This window comes from Centropristis striata, chromosome 7, assembly GCF_030273125.1.
Source record: "Centropristis striata isolate RG_2023a ecotype Rhode Island chromosome 7, C.striata_1.0, whole genome shotgun sequence".
In the NCBI taxonomy this organism is placed as follows: Eukaryota; Metazoa; Chordata; class Actinopteri; order Perciformes; family Serranidae; genus Centropristis; species Centropristis striata.
The window spans coordinates 23804755-23828464 of NC_081523.1; the positions used below are offsets into that span (position 1 = coordinate 23804755).

At 37.8% G+C, this 23710-nt stretch overlaps 1 protein-coding gene across 5 annotated transcripts in view; it reads left to right on the forward strand.

Moving 5' to 3' along the window:
- Window positions 1-13295: 13295 nt before the first annotated feature.
- The window catches only part of gpat2 (glycerol-3-phosphate acyltransferase 2, mitochondrial), a 125121-nt gene continuing 114706 nt past the window's right edge, over window positions 13296-23710 (forward strand). Inside the window, exons 1-3 of one of the 5 annotated variants that reach the window (XM_059338221.1) lie at window positions 13296-13513; window positions 14568-14692; window positions 20541-20607. In XM_059338221.1, coding sequence (XP_059194204.1) covers window positions 20551-20607 — 57 coding nt within the window. In that variant the 5' untranslated portion in view covers window positions 13296-13513; window positions 14568-14692; window positions 20541-20550. The remainder of the gene's footprint in view (window positions 13514-14567; window positions 14693-20540; window positions 20608-23710) is intronic. The other 4 variants (XM_059338218.1, XM_059338219.1, XM_059338222.1 and 1 more) reach the window with 4 other exon arrangements.

Sequence of the window (23710 nt, forward strand, 5' to 3'; positions counted from 1 at the left end):
CTGACCTGTGTGTGTGTGTGTGTGTGTGTGTGTGTGTGTGTGTGTGTGTGTGTGTGTGTATGTTTAATGTTTTTCTGTAGAGAGTGTCAGTGCCTCCTCTGGCTGCTATGTACTACAGATCTACTGTAATATTGATAAGAAAAGAGACCAGATTTCCTGGTGCAGGCATCACTCTGTGAATATTTCTTCTTGATGGACAGATCAGTGGTATGGCGCTACATTGACAAAGTCTTATGGAACTGAAAGTCAGTATTTATCAGTGATGTTGAGTACATGGCTTTTTAGTGATCACCCTCAAGGGACCAAAGAGCCTCATAGGACACCAGCCTGACTCAGTGATATCTGGCTCTGTGTTGCTTTAATGAAGTATTACTTTGTATTTGGTGTATGTGACGGGAGGCAAAGATTGAAAACACTGTATTATTTATTTCAACCTATTTTGTGTTTTCTGTCTGTTATCTATTTATTGTTCAGTTACTGTGCTTTTATTCTGAAAGTCAAGCAAGTGGAACTGGTATCAAAGAGCGAGAACACTGTACAGATTTTTAATATCTCGAAAAAGAGCAAAATTGATTTACGCCATTGAGCTCTTGCTTAGTGGAGTTTGAGCTTGGGGGGAGGTTTTTATGTTGAACTGAAGGAACACTGAGTGAACTTTGAGTTATGTGCATAATGCAGAATCTACAATGCAACATTTGTCATTGTTATGTCATCTAGTTATAGTATGGTAAAATGTTCAATTTGAGATACAAGCACATTCATGGATGTACAATTTATCAAGCATAATACAGCAGGAAAATCTCTCTTCAGCGATGTTGTCAAACTTTTTCTGAGAAACTAATCGAACATGAAAATGTCAATAGCACCCGTAGCCAGTTGCAGTTGGATGATTTGCAGGCTTTGTGCAGGACATTAAGGCTACAATCCATACCACACAGAGCTGCTTGGAGATACAGATAAGTGATAAAACAAAATGGTTGAGAGTAAGTGCACTCATGCAACTGTTCCCTGCCCTCATGTGAAATTGTTATTTTCTCTCAAGAAACACGAAGAGCTATAGCAACGCAATTATAACAAAACAAAAATAGCCACAGAGGCCATAATTTCATGGCTGTTTCCAATAAATATGAGTTGCTGCTGCTCAAACTCCCCAACCATGGCTTTATGTGGTAAGACTGCTGCTTTGTTTATTTTAAAAAGTATGAATTATGGCTTAAAGGTGACAGATGCAGTAACCTGCCTCTTGATCACCATCCTCTCCCCTGAAACCGCCTGTATTGTCTCTTCTCCTACTGTGTTTGGACCAATCTGCGTGGTCTGAGCTTTACAATCTTCTATCCCCCCATCTGTCATCATCCCTCTCCAGTTTGGAAATAAAGCTACTTGAAAAAGGCATGAGTCACTCCCCGCTTCGTTTATTTCATATATTTTCACATGAAACAACATCTGCGATGAGGGAAATAAAATAAAAGGTCATTTCCTGGATGAAAATTACCAATAAGTTGTTTCGCAAATATGAGTGTTTTTACACAGCTATGTTTTTCCTCGCGTACATGTTGAACCAAATGGCAATCTCAAGCAATTTCTAACCGTTATAAAAAAAGCCCTGAATGGCAACATGACTTCAGGAAATAGTCCATAACATTGTGGGCTGATGGCAGTTCAAGATGTCATTGGAAAATCTCTGATCACAGTGGGACATGAGAAGTAGGCCGCAGCAGTGATGTCGCCTGCTGCCAACAAACACAGAGGAAGTCTATAAGGAATTGGAGACTGTTGCCAGATATCACATATGCACAAACACACACACACACACACACACACACACACACACACACACACACACACACACACACACACACACACACACACACACTCAATGTGTCATTCTGCACCAAGTGTCACATACTGTATTCAAGTCATGGAACAGGCTCAACCCACACACACACACACACACACACACACACACTTGTAGTGACAGCTTGTTATATTTGAGGTCAGCGGGCCTACCGTGAATTGTAATTGATTTATGCTGATGCGCAGTTTGGGGATTTCTCAGCGCTGAATCAAGCCTCTCTGTCCTGCTTTTTATTCACACACACACATACATTTCCACTCAAAGAAGACACACAATCAAAGCGATGCCACACCTTTTTCCATATTTATGGCTGCGCTCTGGTTTGAGGTGCAGGAGGAGGTGTACAGATAACTTATCATAGCCAAGCGTAGGAAAGCGTGAGGTGTATGTTTACAGTGTTGTATATTCATACAGACACAGGGTCCCTAAGCTGCTTATTCTCTAGCCTCAGCTGGAATATAAAGCAGGCCTGATTGGTGGCAGGCTGCGGACCCTCAGGAGAGCGGATGGAGAGAGTCCGACTAACATGAAACATAACATACTCATTAGCTTTTTATTCACACACCATAGAAGCCTTGAGAAGAAGAAGAAAAAAGGTCACCCAAGCCTGTACAAGGAGAGGTAAACACATAAACATATACACACAAATATAGAAACACAGAAACCCATTAGCTCTCATTTTCAAATTTGTGATGGATGTATAATTTCAAGGTATGAATATGTATGTGTTTGGAGGGCGTTCCAGCACAGAGCATTTTCAATTTCCAATCTCCTGCACGTTATAACGCCAGATAGATTTCTTCTCTCTGTAATTTGGCTGTTGAAAACACCCAAGAGGCAGGATGAAAAATGAGAGACGGAACACACTCAGGCTCTCTCACCATTGAAGGTGGAGGCATTAAAATGCACTTTCGCTTTGTGAGATCTGTGATAAAAACATCATTTTTAGGGGGCACAGGCAATTATGATTAGAATCGCTTTAGGACTCTTTGGCTGCTTAACGGAGTGGTACTCAATGGTCGATAGACGTGTGCTCGTGCGTGTGTGTGTCTGTGTCTGTGCTCTCACAGTTCTATCTTTGGGAGGAGAAAATTGAGCTTGGAACCTTGACAGTGAGAAAATTAGTGACATTTTCTTCAAAGATTTGGTTAAAGAGTTCTGGTTTGTGCATGTAGTTGTTTATTGTTTACTCACTGTTACCTTGGCAACAACTGCCTTCACTGGGATCAGAATACATATCAAAATACCCAATTAGCACATGTTCATACATACACTACACTCGATAAATAATATTATATTAATAATACATATTTAACCCTGCTGACCACAGTTTAGCCAGTTAATTCTCAATACTGCCCTATCTGCCTGTGTAGATGTTACTGGATATTTATATTACCAGAGTGTATTTTTCTGAACTACATAGGCATTTATAGCCCTTGATTGGTGCATTTATAGCCCTTGATTGTTTTACTTTTTGGTGATTTGACCATTTATTCCTCCTGTATCTGATAATGCCAATGATGCTAAAGAGGTTAAAAACACTTCCATGTCGAGTTAAGCTTCAATACAGTACAACTTTGAAGAGTCCATCTCAAGACAATAGCTGCCTACAGGTGCCCTTGCAGGTATAACTAAAGTTGTATTGAATTGAACTAAGTTGAGTTACATTGTCACCATTGCCCCCAAACACAATAACTTTGCATCGAATCAAATCAAATATATATGGCAAACAAAGCACTTTATAGAAAAACTTCCCTGTGAAACTTCATAACTGAAACTTATACTGCTTCTGAAAAAAATTCCCACTCCATTCTTCAGTTAATGTGTGAGGTTTCCATGCCTCAGCCCTCCAAACAGCATTAGCTTATACTTGTGATCCCCCTGTGGACCAATTTTAAACCCAGGCACAGATTGCTACCTGGTCAAAATGTGAGCAATAATGTTTTGAATGGCAGGCAGAGATGGGCATAGTGAATAAGATTTTGACATATTTATTATTATTATTGTTGGTGTTGTTGTTATTATTATTATTATTATTATTATTATTATTATTATTATCATTATTATTATTATTATTATTATTATTAATAATAATAATAATAATAATAATAATAATAATAATAATATTGAATTATACATTTTGTTTTATAAAACACATATCATTCATTTTGTTAGACATTTACTGTATGTAAAAACAAAATAAAAATTGAAATATATATATATATATATTTGAATTTTCCAGAAAGCATTACGTCGTGAGGGTCCTCACAAGTATAGAAGTACAGACATTTACTGTATGTGGTTGTGTGAGTGTGTGAGTTTGAATAAACAACAAAATAAAAGTTCACTAATTGACGCACAAAAGCTGTGTCAAAATAAAAGCCATGCATTATACAGCTGGAAGTATGATGCTTTTTAGAAAAATATTATTGTTCAGTCCTACCATTGAATTAGAAATGAGCCTCATTTCTGCTTTCCCTGTGGACACAATTACTTTTATGTTTTTCATGGATATAAACGCTGATGCAGTATTGTGCCTCCTGGTGTTGGTAAAGAACAGAATCGAGAGGGCAAATTGTCACATTATTATCATGGGCAGCATCAGGCTCTGCTGTAATAACTCTATTAGTGCTATGTTTCTTAGTCGAAGCCAAGCCAGAACTCTGATGGGAATCCAAATCACAACAGAATCATCTGATTGAAAATGGAGCTTGCAGGCTGTGAAACCATAAATGGCCAGAAAATCTGCAGCTGAGGTGTTGCCGGATCAACACACAATAAAAGAGATTATTTGTGCAGTTTTGTGAAACTTCTTAGAAAAGTTGCCTATTATTAAGAGGGGAGAAGGACGGCTGTGGTTTTATTTAGCCATCATGGAAAGGTCAAGACGTTAAATTTGACACACAGACATGCACGTACATAACGTCACACATGCTCACACACGCTGAGGCAAAGACAAACAAACACAGTTAGAGTACACACACACACACACACACACACACACACACACACACCAAATCAAAGCACACACAAACAGAAACAAACTCAAGCCTAAAATAAAGAAACAGATGACTAACACTCAACTGCACAAACAGATATGCACTTATGAATGTCAGCACACACACACACACACACACACACATACTGTACGTGGCCACACAAGCTGTCACATGGGCACAATCAAACACACACACACACACACACACAATCTCTCACACACACACACACACACACACACACCATCACAGACAGCAATAAATGCAAGAATAAGATTCAAACGGATCCTTCTCGATTTTCTTACATTTTTAGCTCAAACTCTAGTAGCGCTCTACTGTATAATTAATTTATTGAGCCACATTAATCAGGCAACGTCAATCTTGTCTCTAACTTTTACTAAATAAATCTTTTTGGAGTGGACGTGTGTTTCTTACTGTGTGACAGAAAAATAAATAAGGATGCAATGGGAAAGATGTTTGTTGACATAGGCTGCAGCATAAGTTTCCATGTATGACATTAAGTAAAAGTTTCCGTGTGTGTGTGTGTGTGTGTGTGTCACTTTTGGCACGGGATGGAGAACAGGATGTTGCCGGGTGGATGTGAAAGTGTCATGTACTGTAGTACAGTTGGCCAAGTAATGGTCACAGCACTTAACGAACAGTTTCTGTTACAAATTAACATGAGACAAATTTAATTCTATACAGTGGGGCCATTTGAGACTCCCGCATCTTTGACCCGAGGTTGCATCAATTTCTGTTGAATTTTTTCTGATGTCTGCAGTCTGGGACTCCTTCCAGGTGCGTGATGTACCACTTTGGTTCAATGAGATGCTGAAAGTCTGCTTGGATTTGCACTGAAATGTAGTTCTAAAGCCACTTTGCCTATGCCTGTGCAAGTATATGAAATGTATCTGAACTTTATCCAACAAAGTTTGGATGTACATGCAGAATGGAGATTACTTTGACAGACAGAGGTTAGACATGGTTGCCCTGTTTAATTAAATAATAAAAATAAAATTATTTTGTTACGCCATGAGTTTCCTGGATCCTGAAGTGTTTAACCTGGTGATCTGTGCAGATCTGGCGGTCGCATTGTGCTTCATGATGAATGATGCAGTTAAAGTTGAAGGAGTTTGCATTTCTGTGCCTTGTATGATTTCATGTTACAAATAAAAATAACATTGATTTATTATGATGAGAAAGAAAACAACATAAATCATAGTTTATGTCATCCTGTTTCTAGAAGAACAGTTCACCATTTTTGGAAACCCACTCTTTCATTCACTTTCTTGCCAATATTTAGAAGAGAAGATTGATACTATTCTAAAACTTCTCTTCTAACTCTCAGTTTGGATGCACAAAACTCTAAGTTAGAAGAGCATGAGATGACTTGAGGCGGTGTAAAGACTGAAGAAGAGACTGGTGTGGTCGATGGCCCTAACATATGCCGAACTTTGTCCCAAGAGGCTGGTTTTCCTGTCCTATTTGATTGTAAAAGTAAAGGTTATAATGTTAAGTTAACCTGTAAATAAAAAAATAAAAAACCCATGTATCATTTGTACAGAAGCTCATAGAGAGCAAAAAAAGTGACATATTTTTGTTGGACAACCCTGAAGTAGAAGAACCATGTTGTCTATTGAGAATTTACCTTTTGGATATTTGCAGTAAATGCAGTCGACTCTCTGAACCATCTTTTGCAATGACTTACCATATTCCCCCCCATTTTCCCGTGACATTAAGGTATGAAAAAAGCAGGAGGTGCTACTTTTGGAAATGCTTTAGTGGGTTGTATTTGAGGGTAGGAACAAACTTCATATGTGCTCATATGGTTTGGAAGACTTGTTGATGAATAAACTTCTGTATGTGGATATGGCAAATCAACCTCTACCTTAGTTATGTACAGAAGAGTTTATTTTAACCCATCGCTGTTTTTTCCTAGACCTTAGCCATCTAGTTTCAATTCCTAAACCTAACCAAGTAGTTGGTTCACCATTTTTTACGACATGTTTAAAACAGCATGAATCCCATGGACTGTTCCACAACATTAAAAAAAAGAATGGTCATGTTTCATATTTGCGTTCATGAGGGGGGGAAATGAAAAGATAATGTATACTAATAACTACGGCATGAGTGATTTGCCCTTTTGCTGAATCCATATGTAACCAGAAGATCAGTCAAGCCTAGTTTTATTATTTTCTTAGAAAATTGTTTTCTTAGAAAATAACAAGTTGTTCTATATTAATCTATGTAATACAGTAACTGCTGATTGTGGGTTTCTGCTCACATCCCTACACAAAAAAACAAAAATTAAACTATAGCACCATTTTATAAATGAGGCAGCTGACCTTAGTTTCCTGGCATCATCCCACAGTCTCTCCCCTCTGCTTTGAAGCCCGAACAGTGACTGATTTCAGTGGTTGGCCTCTCTATCATCAGTGCAGATGAAGGGCTCCATGTGACTAACAGGAGGCGAGCATCAAGCATAGCAAAGAGAAAGGGGCATTTATTTCTTATCACAGTCTTAACATTCAATCCTTGTTTAGGTTTTTGAATCATGAATCTCTCTGGGTTCCAAAGCTTTTCACTGTAGTTTTTAAAAGAATATATAATATGTTTTAGTCCACTTGAAAGCCAAGAACGAGGCCAGCAGACAAAACACTCTGGACACAACATCGAATGTCTTTTTTTTGCTACTTTTATGAGATTCTAAGGTCTCCAGTGTTGTCTTCTGTACTCAACTAGCACATACATTGATATATTTTGTGTGGGTACTTTTGTGCAGACAGCATTGAATAATATATTATTACATTTTCAGTAATTCCACATTGCCTGAAAAGATTATGATATGGAGGGAGGATGAAGTAGCTCCATCCTGCAGCATTTTGTGTTAATGCTTGAATATTTCTATCTATCACTCCTTAACACTAGAAATGTGTTATCTGACTGCAAAGAAAGAAAACCCTTGCTATCTATCATATGCTGGCAGACTCCTGAGACAAGTCATCTGAGATGTTTATGATAAATATTTCTCGTAAGCCTCCCTGTGCCAAGTAGATAATACTCTGTAAACCATATTTCAGAAATGGGTACGACTAATTCCAGGATGTTGAAGTGCACATACAGTGTTCCCATGCCAGTCATTTGGTAATGTTGAATGTCAAATGTCAAAGTCATTTTGCAAGATGTTGATGAGATTTTCCCGGAAACACGATGCAGAGCAGAGACATAAAAATCCCACTAACTTTAGTGTAAAGACAAGATTTATGTAGTTTCGAGTGGATTTTCGTTGCCAGAAATAAATATTCCTAAGCAATGTAAAAACATTAAACAAGTACCCCTCAGTGTAGTGTCACACAAGGGACAATTATTGATATTCAGTATCTAATTGTCCCCTTCAGGGTCAACATGACATTTCTAAACAACCGGACACAGTCTTGCTTCTAAATCTAGCGTTTGTCTTTTATGGGAGAGAGGGAAAGGCTATTGACACCCCCAGCCATTCATACTTCCGTAACGTCTTAGGTCTTTTATTTTGGTAGTCTCTGTCATTTCTGATTCCTGATTTTTATTTTGTTACTCACATTGCCTCTCTTTTCAGGTCATTTCACTTCCTGCCCTCGTGTTCTTCCCCACCTGGGTGATTACCTGCCCTGCCCTGCCTGTCCCTGATTGGTTTAAACTTTTCTCAATTACACAGAATTCCCTGTCTCCCATTTTTGTAACTCCTCCTGCATCACTGAACTGCTCTTGTGTAGGAGTTGGGTCTATTTCCAATGCTCTACCAGTCTGTATGGCAAGTTAATTAATTATGCTATAGAGTGCTGAAGGAATGAGTGCTACAACCTAGAAATGATTTAACATTTTCGCACTTCCAGTTCCCTCTTTTCAAAATCAGTGGGTTTTTTGACTGGGTTATTGCTTAGATGCTTGAAATAAGGTCTGTGGTTAACAGAAGTTGAATACATTTTTATGTTCTCTTCTATGACATAAAATGTACCAGTAAATGCCTCACTTGTGAATTCTGAAGCTTTGACATTTCTCTCCAAAAAAAAAGGCACTTAACAACAAGTGGTGAAATGAGACTACAGAGGTTGTCAAGGACGTTAAACATCTTAGTAAGTTGAGTGGCACTGATGTTAAAGTCATGCAACAGCAGTGTAGTTTGTGAATAGTATAAAATTTGCTTTATATTTCTGGCAATTGCAATCACACAAGATTATCTCGCTGGGAAAAAAGTGTAAGTATCATAAACTTCTCTTTGCCACAGAGCTTATTTTCTGCAAAAATCCCAAATCCAATGCAAAAATTACTTTGACTTTTTGTAGGAAATACAAGTGCAATGTTTACTTCTGAGTTTATATAAAATAGTATGTCACCCCTGTTAACCTTTCACCTGAGTGAAATAATATAATTGACTTGAGTGATAAACTTTACTTCCCCTCCTACCTGAGGGCACAAAGGCCAGACTGCAGAGCAGAAGAATAACAGCCAAATACACAGCTTGGCACTTATATCCTCCTGTCTCAGACACACAAAAATGTGCTTATATGCATGTGTGTGTGCGTGTGTGCTCTTGTTTTTATGTATGATCGTCTCGAATACTTTTTACACTCTCATTCCAGTTCAACACATGACGGGGGTGGGGGGTGTTTCAGTGCATGACAGTTGAAGGCAGATCTCCTCCTGTGGATGTCATTGCGTGTCAGATGACAAAGCGGCTAACTGTGTGATCAGAGACGAGGCAGGCGCTGGGAGAGCAGAGGGTAATTTGATAGGGACGGGTGTTCCTGATTGACAGCTGAGAAATTCTCTAGATTGCTTATCAAGTGCCGTGGCTACTGAGTGATCGAATGAACAATAATGAAACATGACACAGGGCTCACACGAATGGGCATCTGTTGGTGCTTATGGTGAATATGGGAATAACTAAGTGTGAGTGTGTTTCACACACTCATGCATGAATGCACACAGTCACATTAAGAAGGTACTTTTTTTTAGCTGCTGAAGTAACTGTGCAAGCTCTCATACAGTGGCATAAAATCAGCTGAGCCTTGGTAAATACAAAGAATGCAACTGAAGAGTCATCCTCCACTGGCTGACGTACATAGTAATAGCATTACCGGATTTAATCACACTGTTGCATTGTGGGAATGAACTCCTGAGTCTGGTAACTAGCTATCAAGGTAATTTTGTGCATGTGTGAGTCCTGTAATGATGACTGTGGCATGTTTGTGCCAAAGCATATTTTATCTGAGGCAATTATCCTGATATATCCTGATACGTCTTAGAAAGGCTAATCATGCACCAGTCTGGCTTTAGTGTGTGTCCTCTGTTCGATTTATACGTGGGTGGATGCCTAATTATCTCAATATTCTGCCTGGCTGAAAGTACACTAAATACTTTATTGACATCACGTATAGCATGCAGATGAACACACCCATGCAATGGATACCAATTAAAGATATTCAAAGCATATATGGTGAGTCAGAGTCAGCCGGTGATGTGTCTGCAATGCAGGGATGGTTGAGAGACACAACACTTGGCTTAAAAAAACTTCACCTTCTTTGAATATGTTATCAAATACATCATCGCCCATAAGCACAAGGATCATGCTTTATTATTGTGGTGGATGTTGTTGTATAAATCATCAGCTACGGTAGTAATAGTAATAATAATATTAATTGGGCAGTCTTGTGCAATGAAGAGCACCATGCACTCCTCCAATACAAGAGTTGTAAGTGATGAGCCAAAGAGGCCACATGATCTGTATGTTTGCAACAATAATCAAGAAGAATTCTGCAGTTGATCGAGTGGCTTTGTCATAAGTAATGTAGGCAAAGCTACATTATACTTCATAGCCAATTAATTCTGTAGGCATGCACGCCCAGTACGAAGCATGAATGTCATGTTCATAATTCATCCAAAATGCCAGCCATGCTATATTTTCTTGATTATTAACATGGGTTAGTCAGTAGGGATATGTAATCACACCTTTTTTCCTTGACCTTCATAGTGAATTAGTTAAAACAACTACAGGGAGTTATTAACTGGTTATGAAACTGTCTCAGTTTAATACTGATGCCTCTATGTGAGCTACACAAGCAAAAAAAGACCATCAGTGAGAATACAGGCCATTTATTATCTGTCCAGATGAAACGACTTATGACACGATGACCGGAAGAGCTTATGTTTACATTTTCACAGGCAAAGTTAGACAGTGAGTAGGACATTAACCAGTTAAAAGGGAGCGGGAGGAGATTTTTTTCTTATCATCTTTTTGGAGTTATTTATGTTACATGGCCACAAATAGATACATTTCCTCATCACTATGCATCATGCAAACAGCTGTGATTAAAAAATGTTCATTCAAAATGTTCCAAATTCATGGAAACACTACTGCTTTTTTCCACATGGGCCCCCGAAACCAACACAGAATGAATGTTCCTTGTTGTTGCTTTAAAGCTGCAGCAATTATTATATTAATATTAACAATAGATTACTTTGTCCCTGATTAAAACAAACTGCAGTGGCTCTATAAAGGTTTTTTTGCTTTATTTAGCTCTTCGTTTTGTTTTCAGCAGCAGGAAGCTGTGAAAAAGCTCTATACCCAGTGTACACAACTTACCCAGCACCAATTAGCAGGCAGTCAAAGTTAACGACTAGCTGAGGGGCCAGAGATATTCCTTAGGACTTGGCAGGGAGCAAAACAGAGCTAAGAGGAGGGTGAATATTGGACTTAGATTTGCCAAGTGGCCAGAAACATGACTCAAAATGAATGTTAATGTCTGTCTGCATCCATTGGATGTGTAAATAGGCGAATGATTGCATTCCACATAACCACTTTATACGCTGACAAATGTCAGTGTTTTCATCTTTTCCCAAAGGATACAGCTTTCAAACAACAAACTTAAAACGGGAAAAAAGAAGATATCAAACATATCATGATTTAATATGCCCTGAAACCTACTGTTTGTCAAATTATGTTTTGTTTATGCTATTGTATATGTTGTGTGTGGTCTCTGTGAGGCCCCCTGCTTTAAAACTTAAAAGCTCCCCACGGGGGGAACAACTGTGCAGCAGCTTTTGCTGAGCCATACAGTGACACCAGCATCAGTTTTCATGTCACAGAGGAAAAGATGAATAATTTTGGGATCTTTTGGGCTCACCCCAGGTGATTTTGCTGATTAACATACCTTCACCCGGGGAGGGCGAACCAATCAGTCAAATTACCTTGGATGAATATCAAATCCTTCAAGGCATGGTCAATACTTCAGTACAGCTAGAGTGGAGAAAATCATTCCATTTGTGTCTTGGAAACAAGTAACTTGTGATTAAAAGGGGACAAAGAGAGATCTGAAATTCACTGAATGCTTGATGTTGTGTGCACATCTACCCATCTGTTTAAACTGACTCAGTAATAAGCTACTGCACTACAGACATGCTGCATCCTCACAGGGAATCTTGAGGCTTACCATTCACTCAAGTTACAATCCATTACATTTCACTGGCAGCTAAACTTCAAGTACTTTGGTTTTGTATTATCTTGGCTACAGCTTCTGCACTGAGATGAGTCAACAGTCTTTGAGTCTTTTATCTGTCTGGCTCTATTCTCTTTTTAGCCTCTCCTTTAGACAAGCTACAGTTTATCTGCCTTTTCCAATGACCTGCCCTGTTTGAAGCAGCCAAGTCACATAGGGGGTTACTGGCTAACTCCATGATAGGCTCAAACACAGGATCTTGACATTTGGCTCCAGTTGGATAAACACTTGGGACAAGGTGGGTGTGAGAAAGACTGCACTAATAGTACAAGCAATTTTAGGCAAACCACTGCAAATGACAAGGAAACGTATACATAATAAAATGTATTCATGGTCATAATAAAACCTTATGACTTAATACACTTAATGTGCCATATTCCCTTATAAACCATCAATGAATAATGCATGCACAAAGAAATGAGGCTGTGTCCCAGTGACCTAATATACAGTATAGTAATACTATAAAAGTATTTGACTTGCACATCTTTCTTATTTACTGTTTTGGCAGTTATGCATGTTACCATTATATAGTGACATGAAATTATACAAGACACATACCATAGGATGTTACTTAGGATGTTAATCACTCCTGAGGGTATTCGAGGATGAAATAAAATATTATAGGTTTTATATATTGCAGGTTTTATAGCGTACATATATTTGTATGACCTTATTGCTTGTATATATTTTTTTGTAATGAACAATTTAAAAAAGAAAAATAGGCTATTGAAATTATAGCAAAATTATTTTCCTCTTTTAATAGCCAAATAAAGTAAACTAAATAAAGTTTGGCTGCAGGAGGACCAATGCTGAATTCATGTTAATTGACACCACACAAGAATAAATATAAAAATAATAACGTATTTATGGTTATGTATAAAAGTAATTTGAACTAACTCCAATATTTGAAAATATAACGTTTAAACCATAGACTGTATAAACTTTAAACTTCACCTCCTCCATATCGGCAAGATGATATGTAATGTCCGGTAGCCATCTTTGTTTTGATTAGGAGACACAACCTGAGACACGGGGGGAAAACAGAGAAAAAACAAGGCGGTTTTTGTGCAGTGGACGGAATATTTTATTTTTAGGATTTTTTAAACATCTTCATAACTGCGGTAAGTGTCTTTAACGACCTTCTGGGTTGTTTTTTTTTCAAAAGTTTGCCAAAGAGTCACAAAGCCGATGTTATAACGTTGTATGAGGGGCGAAATAACAGGGTTGGTTCATCACAGGTGCCATGGAGGCTGACACCGAGAGCGCACCATGTTTAATAACCAGCTTTATTTATCAGTACACCTGTCTTTGTTTTTGTAGCTGTAAGCCTAAAATGCTCCATGGGTTTTTGTATTTGTCTTGAACGGCGAGGCTAGCACTTAATAGCTAACGTTAGTTAGCATGCTAAAACGTGACCTAACATAACGTCAGCTAACAGTAAACTACAAAACTATTGGACTTCAGTCTCTCTTCTCTCTCTCTGCTTCTGGCTGCCAAACTTGTTTTCACCGCAGACTCGAAGATAAAGCTCTTTGACTTTTTGACGGGGTTAACTACTCAGTTAACCCCGTCAAAAAGTCACATCTCTGTGCTTGTTGCTGACAATGCTAATAATGTTTGATCTATAAGTCTTTGTTTCTCTCGCTACAGTAATCCCACAAGTCAATTTCTATGTAGGTAACAATTTAAGTGTGCTGTGTGAGATTGCAGTAGGCCGTAAATCCACTTTTATTTTTAAGAGGTTAACAAAAACCTGAAAGGATAGCAGAAGACAGTAAAGTGCAACATTGAATATCTTAAGGTTTCCTTTCCTTTCAGTCCTGATGTTTTTCTGTGTCATTGAATGCCAGTACTGCATCTAATATTACTGCATGCATCACATAAGTTGGCAGATATTTTTGATCTATGAAAAATATAAAGTGTTCTTTGAGTAGAGATTTCTCATGTTAATTTCCTGTGGTGGAGATCATCTTTATAGCACCTTTTGGTATGCAGGAAAAACTTTTAGTGAACATCTTTTTGCTGTCAGAGACATTGTTGGACATTTCATTGATGTTTGAATAGGATAACTTGCGAGTATTCCCCCTGGTACTTTTACAACCTATCTGGTATATCTCACTGCCTGGGGGTGTTTTTGCTTATTCAAGATGTTTGCTCTTATGTTTCTGACATTAGGTAGCTGTGACTCAGCTGGTACTGTGGGTTGTTCAATAATTGGTCCAGGTTGGCGTTTTAATCCCTGGCACCTCCTGTCCACATCAGCCACTGAGCAAGACATTGAAATCTAGTTCCTCCCAGTGGTAAGTATGGTACATGGTAGCTTGTTGCCATTGGTGGTGGAGTGAGTTTGTGGCATATATTATTGCAGTCCATATAACTTTTGCAGAATTTTTTAAAAATTATTACCAAGGAGTAGCTATCATGGAGCCATAATGTGATAACAACAGTGTGTGAGAAGAACACATTTTTAATTAATTATTAAGCAATGTTTTAAATATTAATAAGAAATGACTGGGAGAGAAAAATCTTAAAGTGGATTTATCGTCGTAAAAAAACAGTCCAATGAACACTGTTGGCTGATTTAATCATTGTGGTTGTACTGTAGGTACAGTAGTCCATCTGAGCGATTTTGCAATTCAGTGCCTCTAAAGGTGTCTGTCTGCTTTGCTGTCACACCTCCAGCATTTGATAAGTGTGTTTTTATCTTTTTCTTTTAGCTCTGTCTGTCTTTGTCTTCCCTGTTTGCCTGGCAGTTCCCTTAAATTGAAGCCAAAACATCTTCATCGCTTCCTGCTGGGTGGCTGCAATATAGATCATAAACCCCGCCCACTCCATAGGAACAAACTAAAACCTCAAAGCACATGTCAAAAACATTTTCCCAAAGATTGTTTCCTCCAATTTTGGTAGTTACTATAGCGCTGATGTAAGTTCAAGTGTTGCGTGTTGTGTGTTCTGTGGCGGGGGCCGTATCTGTGTTGTTTTTTGCTTCACTTTGGTACAGTAGGAGGAAGTGGAGATGTGTCGTCCATTCTTTATACTGTACAGTCTATGAATAGACACATTAGACTTGCATGTAGTCCCACCTTGCCGTCTGTCCCTTTCACACAGATGTTGATTCAGCTCTGTTACTAGCTCTTACTGCCAGGTTAAGAGCAGAACATCTCTGTCATCTCTGACATCTCCCCGTTTCTTGTTTGTAGCATTTATACATAGCGGCGATGCAAAATATCTATGCAACATTCCTGCTGAACAGGCTGTGTACGAGGGGCTTGTGAAACTCTTTTCTCTTTTTGTGTAAGCTTCTGTCACCAAAGCGAGCTTAAAGGGTAGCTACACACTCAAATTCTGCTAGGACCCTTTCTCCCAGCATATTTTATAAAATGCGTAAGAGATTAGAGGGAGCAACAACTGTAGGAAGTCAGGGGACAGTTGCCAACATAGCTACTTTCTTGCAAGGTCGACTTCCTTTTGCGACACTTTTCAAGAAAGCGGTAAAGGTGACCTTTTGGGCGGACCTTAACTTCTCTCCTTTGAAAAGAGTTGCCAACAATTCTCAGTGAATGTGCTCTGTGGCTGTCTGTCTCTGGACTTACTCTGTTTAGTGAGTGTGGGAGAGAAGCAGCATGTTCAGTCGATCAATTAGCAGCCAGACAGAAGTGTGAATGAGCTGTGAATCTGCATACTTAACAATTTATCACTAATCCCCATTGTTTTTCCCAAAAATATCTTTCTCCTTTGTTTTTATTCTTAATTATTTCACTTGACAAAGTTCTGTTTTTTTTTCGCAGAATACACAGTTTAAGAGTAAATTTTTTCATGACGCTTCAGTATAACAGACACTGTAAAAAGTGTTTTTTAAATTAAAAGTCTATTTAGATGCATAGTGATGAGATGGCAGCAGTTTGAAAAATAATAATAGCTAATGATGAAGGATGAAGCTGTTGGGATAAGTTATCTAATGTTTAAAAATCTTGTAGATCTATAAAAAGCTATGTAATGGTGTCAAAGATATGCAAATTAGCGTAACTAGCGGCATCTTGCAATTTATTTTCAGACTTAAGAAATACACTATCCATAAGTGAAGTGTCCTTTATTTCTATAGTGATCGAAACTATGCAAAGAAGTGATGTCCAGAACTGATACTCAACATATAACAAAATCTTCTGATTAAAAATCAACATGCAGGCCAAATGTGATTGGAGTGATTTAATAATTCAGTGTGTGGTAGCACTGATGGGGAAATTAAACCTAAAAAGTCACATTTGGTAAAAGTTACTGAAGTGATTCAAGAATCAACACTGACATCAGTGTTTCCCCCACATAGGGCCATCTGTGTCACTTTTATTGCGGGTGCCACATTTATTTTTATAAATAATGAACATTTCATTATGAAACTTTAAAGCTGCACCAAATGGCACACAATTTGAGAAAAGACACTGCTGTCAGAGATCTTGTAAAGATGAGAAGGCACAAAATCTTCAGAAATGCCTTTAATGATCCCTGTCAGCTCAGTTCAGACAGAATTATTTGATAAATACATCACGAGAAATGTAGTTTAGAGTCATAGTTCTTATACACTACACTCGTAGTTGTTCTGGACAGCATTTAAGCCAGTGTCAAATCACAGCGGGTGCTATTACACTACACATCAGTAAAATTGCATGTAAAGCTTTTGAAATTAAATAACAAAAATGCACAAATTCTCATTGGTCAAGCTCAAAGCATATGGTGTCTCTTTGCCCATGACCTTTATTATCAGAGCACCAACAAGCTGATAAGCAGCAAACATTTAATGGCTTTAATTATATTTGGTTAGGGGAAAGAAATCATAAGTGTGCTCTAAATGGCATCAAATATTAATTAATGCACATCATAGATGACACCAATTACTATCAAGAAATAAATTTATATTAGCATTAATTGTATGCCATATTACTCCCTGCACTGAGTTCAAGTGCACTCTCATTATGCTAGATCGGAGAGGCAAGGCAGGCAAGGCAAGTTTATTTGTATAGCATAATTCAACACAAGGTAATTCAAAGTGCTTTACATACAGCAAGCTGTCACAACCTCTGCTGTCTACAGTTTAATAACTCATCTTTCCTAGGAAGTGTCAGAGTCATGAAGGAAGATCATACTTTATTTGCAATTGGGACCAAACTCATAACAAAATAACTTAGGGGTTATTACAGAGTTACATGATGATAATGATTATTATTGTTAATATTATTATGGTAGCATACCTTCTTCCTCAGGACAGAGAAATTATCCAACTCTAAAGTGGATTCAGTGAATTAGATAAATGGAACCGGTAAATGCATGTTTTTATGAGATACTGTCCTACTGGACTGTCACACTGTCATGTGTATGGGCTGTAATGCAGTGCTACTATATTTTTATATGCCTCCTGTAACCATAAATCTGTAAATATACATTTACTTCCTGGTGCAGAATTACTGGGAATATAAATCTTGAGATAGGCTTCCTCTGTGATTGTTGGTGGTGCTGCTTTAAGGAGATTGTATTTCAAAATATTAACTTACGAGCTCGTCCAGTGTATACATACTTTACAAACATTTTGAATAGGATCAGAGCAATCAAATTATTAGTTTCTTAAAAAGAAATTGAAATCAGGAAGGATTTGTCTAACATGTCTCTCCTATACTCTTGGACTCTGTAGTCTTCGAGAACATTTAATTAGCTTGTCAAAGCAATTGACTCAAGTCAATTGCTTTGACAAGCTAATTCCCAGGTGACCTAAGTTCGTGTTGCTACTACAAACATCTTATTGATAACCAAAAAATCCCTCTAGCAGCCCATCAGTGTAAAACTGATAGTTACATGGACAATCTGATACAGACACTAATTCAATAAACAAAATGGCAATTTTCTTAACTGTGAGAAACTCTCAGTGGATGTTTTGGATTCCAGGCTAGTTTGAACCGATTATCTGACAAACATTTATCAAGAATATTACACATCACAGCTGAATGTTGATAATTTATATGAAATTTAGAAATACATACATTGGCAGGGTTATCTGCAATTTGGGGTCATCTGCTCAGTTGTCAGTGGTTAAATTAGTTCTTGGTAACGCTTTATATTAAGGTCCTTGTAATAACCATTAATTAACAAGTAATAAGGCCCTTGTAAGTCCTTACAAGATGCTTATTAACATTATTGTGTGTTTATAAGCTTATATAAGTGTTAATAATGGCATTACAAACACCCATGACCCACCCATTATGTCTTTGCCATGCCTTTATTAATCTTATTTTGTTTGCTTATTGATATTAAAATATACTTTATTGCTCATCCATTATAAGTTAACTATAAGTTAACTATGCTTTTTGCAACTACCGGATCTAAAGCGAGAACACTGCCTTATTACTTGGTTATTATGGTTATTAAGGACCTTATTATAAAGCGTTACGATTGTTTTTCCTAAAATGAACATCTTGCTGTAGTGTTATTGATGCAGCAGTAACCTGGTCAAGGCAAAGAGTTCACTAAGAAGTCAAACCCAACTGATTTCTAATTTAATTAATGTAACAAGGCTGCAATACTTTCCTTAAAGGAATCCAAATGAATCAGTACCGGGTTATATTCCACTTGCAAGATTTCGTTTTTGACAAGAACATTTTTAACACCCACCTGATGTGTGGGTTGAGGTTCAGCAAAAAGGATAAAACGGCGCAAATGAGAGAAATTGAAATCACAGCTGAGGCCTAATGTAACTTTTTAGAGCTCTGACAGGATCAGAGATATAGTGTCATTTCACCCTCTGATGGAGAGGAGAAGGAGGGAAGCCTGTGTGTGTGTAATGTTGATACATGAGCTAATCGACATTTCAAGTGCCTGTGTGTGTGTGTGGGGTGGTGGTAAAATGGATTGACTTTATTAAAGAGCAATGTCCATCTACACTGGTTTGCTGAAAGAGTGTCATTTTAGTTGGTCAATGTACGTCATAGAGTTTGTTCACTGCTATCAATTGAACTCTGAGTCAGAGATTTTCTCTCCCTTTCTCACATCTTATTCCTTTCCTCTTTCATTTGTCTTTGCTCTCTGCACTGATGTCTAACCCTATTACCTCTGATTTGTCTTGTCTGCTTGTGAATACCTAATCATGCTGAAGATGCCACACTTTCATTCCTTGAAGGCTTTATTCTTATCCCTCTCATCTCATCTCCTGGTTGGGCTGACACTTATTCCTTGCTGAGAGGGGTGAGATGTGCCACATACAGTTCATACAGGCATAAATATGCTTTCAGCATGCTATGACCTTTTTGTGTTATGTCTAAACCACATGTTTAGTAGAAAATTATTCATAAAGGGATTTCTTCATGGCTATAAGACCAGGTATGTAAGCAACCAAACATCCTTATTTTGTGAATTATTGAGTTATTTTTCTGTGGCTGTCAAATCATTTATGTGGGAATAATAGCACGATTATCTGTAATTAATTGCTAAATAATTACACATTTTTTATCTGTTCGAAAAAGTATTTTTCTCATCAACATTGTGTGGAACATTATGCTTGCTTTATGCAAGTTTGTAGCTTTATAGAACTGGAGTTAACAACCAGCAACTTCTGTTTCCCACTGCTGGTCATAATAATGGGCTGTAACTCAGATGTAACTGTGTGTGCAGTCATAGTCTGTCCCAACTCCTCCTAGTTGTGTGGTCTTCATATGAGTTGATACAGAGGGTTTTTTTTCTCACAGAACCTTCACAGTGTTAATCTGCCATTATCAAGTTGGATGTTTGGGACTTTGGGGCTTAGCTGTGTGCTTTGCCAGAAAGTGGAATTTAAGACTAGATGTATTCTGGTTGTACCACAATTATCACTGACAGTCACTGTAAATAACTTTGGTCTTATAAACAGAAGCCTGGCAGTACTTTGTAGCTAAACTCGCTAATCAAAATACCTTATTTCTTTATCTATTGCTTGCGAGTTGCCATTCAACTTTGTGTGAATGGGTCATTATAACACAACCTGCGCTAATGCATGTAAAGTATTGGTGTTAAAGCATTATTGTGTCATTACGCCTTCAACTTTGACAGCCATACATTTTTAATTAGTTAGTGCTTCAATATTGTGTACCAAGGTGACTTCAGGCCTCTAACATGTCTTGTTTTCCCTTTAAGACCACACTGAATGTCTATCGGGCCAATTATCCTCATCAGACAAAACCCGCTGCTGCTTCAGAATAAGGTAGGACAAACATCCCTGTTCCTGTTTCCGACAGACATGTGTTTAGCATGTGTAAGCCCATTCTTTGTAATCCCCACCACTGGGTGTACTGGGGTCTCCACCGCCCTTGGGGTTGCTCTTAAGGCCTTGATCGGGAGTCCACAGCTGTTCTATAGAAAATGTACTGAATAAGTCACTTAGTTGCTATGTTACAGGGGACCATAGCAACAGTATACCGTCATCACAATAACAGGGAATGTTTTCTTTGGGGGGAAAAAACATCCTTTGAATTTTGAGACCTGATTAGAGTTTCTTTATGTGAAAATCAAAAGGAATGATGGTTAAGATATTTGACTATAGATCAGTTATTACTACAAATAAATTATATCTCTTTATGAAAGGGAAGTTGTGGTACTTTATGGCCCAGATCATACAGTTAAGCCCAAAATGATTTATACCCCTGTCAATTTTAAGGAGTTTCTGATTTTTCTAATTTATACAGTAGCTCTTCGGCCCAAAAGCAACACTGACATGGAAAGACTTCAGGCATACAAAATGTATTTTGTAATTACAACTTAAACTAACAAACAAACAAACAAACAAACAAATGCAAAAAGCGAAAAATCTTGAGTTCCACCCATAAGTTCTCAATGGGGTTGAGATCAGGACTTTGACCAGGCCATTCCAAAACTTTCACATCATTGTCTTGAAACCATTTCTCCAACACTTTGGCAGTATGTTTTGGGTCGTTGTCCTGTTAAAGTCCAGCACTCCAGGTGTTCTTTGGTTTGTGGGCCTCATTTTTCTTTCGCCACACGAAAGCCACATCTCTATGCCCATAAATCTTTGTTTCATCTGACCAAACGCCAGATGACCAGAAGCTTTCATCTTTTTGTATGTGAGCCTTTGCATGGGCTAGGCGCACTTTCACATGCCTTGGTTGAGGGAGAGGAGTTTTTCTTGGTCAACGTCCATGGAGGCCACCTTGATGTAATGTTGATGGAGTGTCTGCCTTGATATAGTTACAGCAGTTGAGCTCAGTTCTGCCAGAAGAGCCTTTTGTAGTAATTCTCTGAATCTTTCTAGCGAGGCGACACACTGTTGCCTTCTTACCCTGTCCTTATGGTTGAAACTGGCACTTTAAATTACTTGGCAACTTTTTTGTATCCTTTTCCTTCCTTTTGGGCATCAATAATCCTTGCTCGCAAGTCCTCACTGTGCTCTTTGGTCTTTGGCATGACTGCAGCTGTGTTGATTCCTAAATTTAACTAACTACTCAACTTATATAGGGCAGACAACTGGTCTTGAACATTCAAGGAAAATTTACAATGGTATTTAACACATTTCTGCCTCGGAAAACATAATTTTCTTGTAACATTTTCTGGTTAGTTGTCATGATTATAAGAGGGTATGGCTAATTCTGGACGTAGTGATTTTTTTGTTATCACACTCTAAAAGGTGTTTGGTTGTGTAGTAATTCAAAACTGAGAGCCACTGTATAAATTTTAAAAATCGAAAACTAAAAAATTGACAGGGGTATGAATATGTTCTGGCTTAACTGTACAAGCATTACTCTGAAAAGAAAATTGGCTGTCTGAACTCTGGTGAACTCTCACATTTCTTATAGGTTGTTACTGTTCTCTCTATGAGTTTGCTGCTATTCTAAACACAACTGCACTGCAAACCATGTACAGGGAATATGAATACAGCCCTAGTTTTCAGATTTTTTTAAACCAACTGGGATATAGCCTATTTGATTTGCATGTGGTTCTTTGAAGTGCTGTGCCTTGTGAGTGTCTTGTATCAAGGGAACTGAAGCAGTAATTCATGGTATCTGGTGGGCAGTGATTGCATCTGTCTCCCCTTACATGAGTGCTCTTGAGGGAATTGTGTTAGTTCATGCATGTTCGTGTGGATGTGTTTGTTTGTGAGTGCTACACTCAGTTTGTAAAATTAATCTTGTCAATACCAGTGCCTTTCAATTCTAATAATTTCTAATTCATGCGAGCCTGATTCATTTTGTGTAATTTAGTGGGTTTGGGCGTGAGGGAAACACATGGGTCGTCACACTTTTCAAATGTGTTCTGTTATTCAGGTACTGCTCACATCGACAACTTCAAAGCCAATCACAACCTTTTTGGGGTGGAAAAAATTGAGCACCTAATCTTTTAACAAAAATACAGGGCTCGACAGTAATGGTTCCCAGGTTTCCACTAGCAATCGTTTTGAGAAATTGGTTACCAATCTTTAGCTTTTGGCTGACAACCAGTTTTTGACATATAAAAACCAATAGGTTATTTATATATATATATATATATATATATATATATATAATAGGGACATTAAAAGTATATGAATAATAGGGACATTAAAACATACATATTAAAATAAATACAGGTTTGATATTTGTTGCATTATTGGTAATAAAATATTGCTCAGGGATCTGTGAAGACCATGATAACACATTAAAGACATTTCTATTTTTGTGTGAAAATGTAATTAAAAAGATTAATACATTTATAATGAAGATGTTTGCCGGCTAAGTTTCCTTTGATTGACTCAATGAAACATTGCTTTGGAATTCATCAATTGTAGCTGCAGTGTATGGGTAGTACTCACCTTTTTAACACCGTGCTTGATTGAAGTGCATTACACATCATTTACGATGGCCCTGCTGTCACTTTTTCAGCCGTGATCTCAGAATTAACAATATATTAGTGCCCTTTAGTTCGGTCCTCCAGTAAGTGTTGTACACAGGCAAGTATATGAGCAATTCCGTTCAAAATGCACTGGGGTGTGTAAGTTGTTTAAAAAAGTGGTATAATAATGGCAATATAGATCAACGTATTAAAAAGTAATTTCCTTCTAAAACATTGATATCCATATTAGCTAGTATCCGTTCCAAATCATTGGGGCTATAATCACAATGCCCCATTTTTCCCTCTAATTTAGCATACAACAGTGATTTATAAACGGTTATCTTTTTCCCCGAAATCAGAGAGATTGAATAACTTTTAAAGAAAGTTATCTTGGTACTTTAAGCCTGTAACCAAAATATGGGACATTTGTTTTAACTATCAGTTAAGTCTCAGTCCCTGAGACTAGTCTTAACTAAACTTGTTTT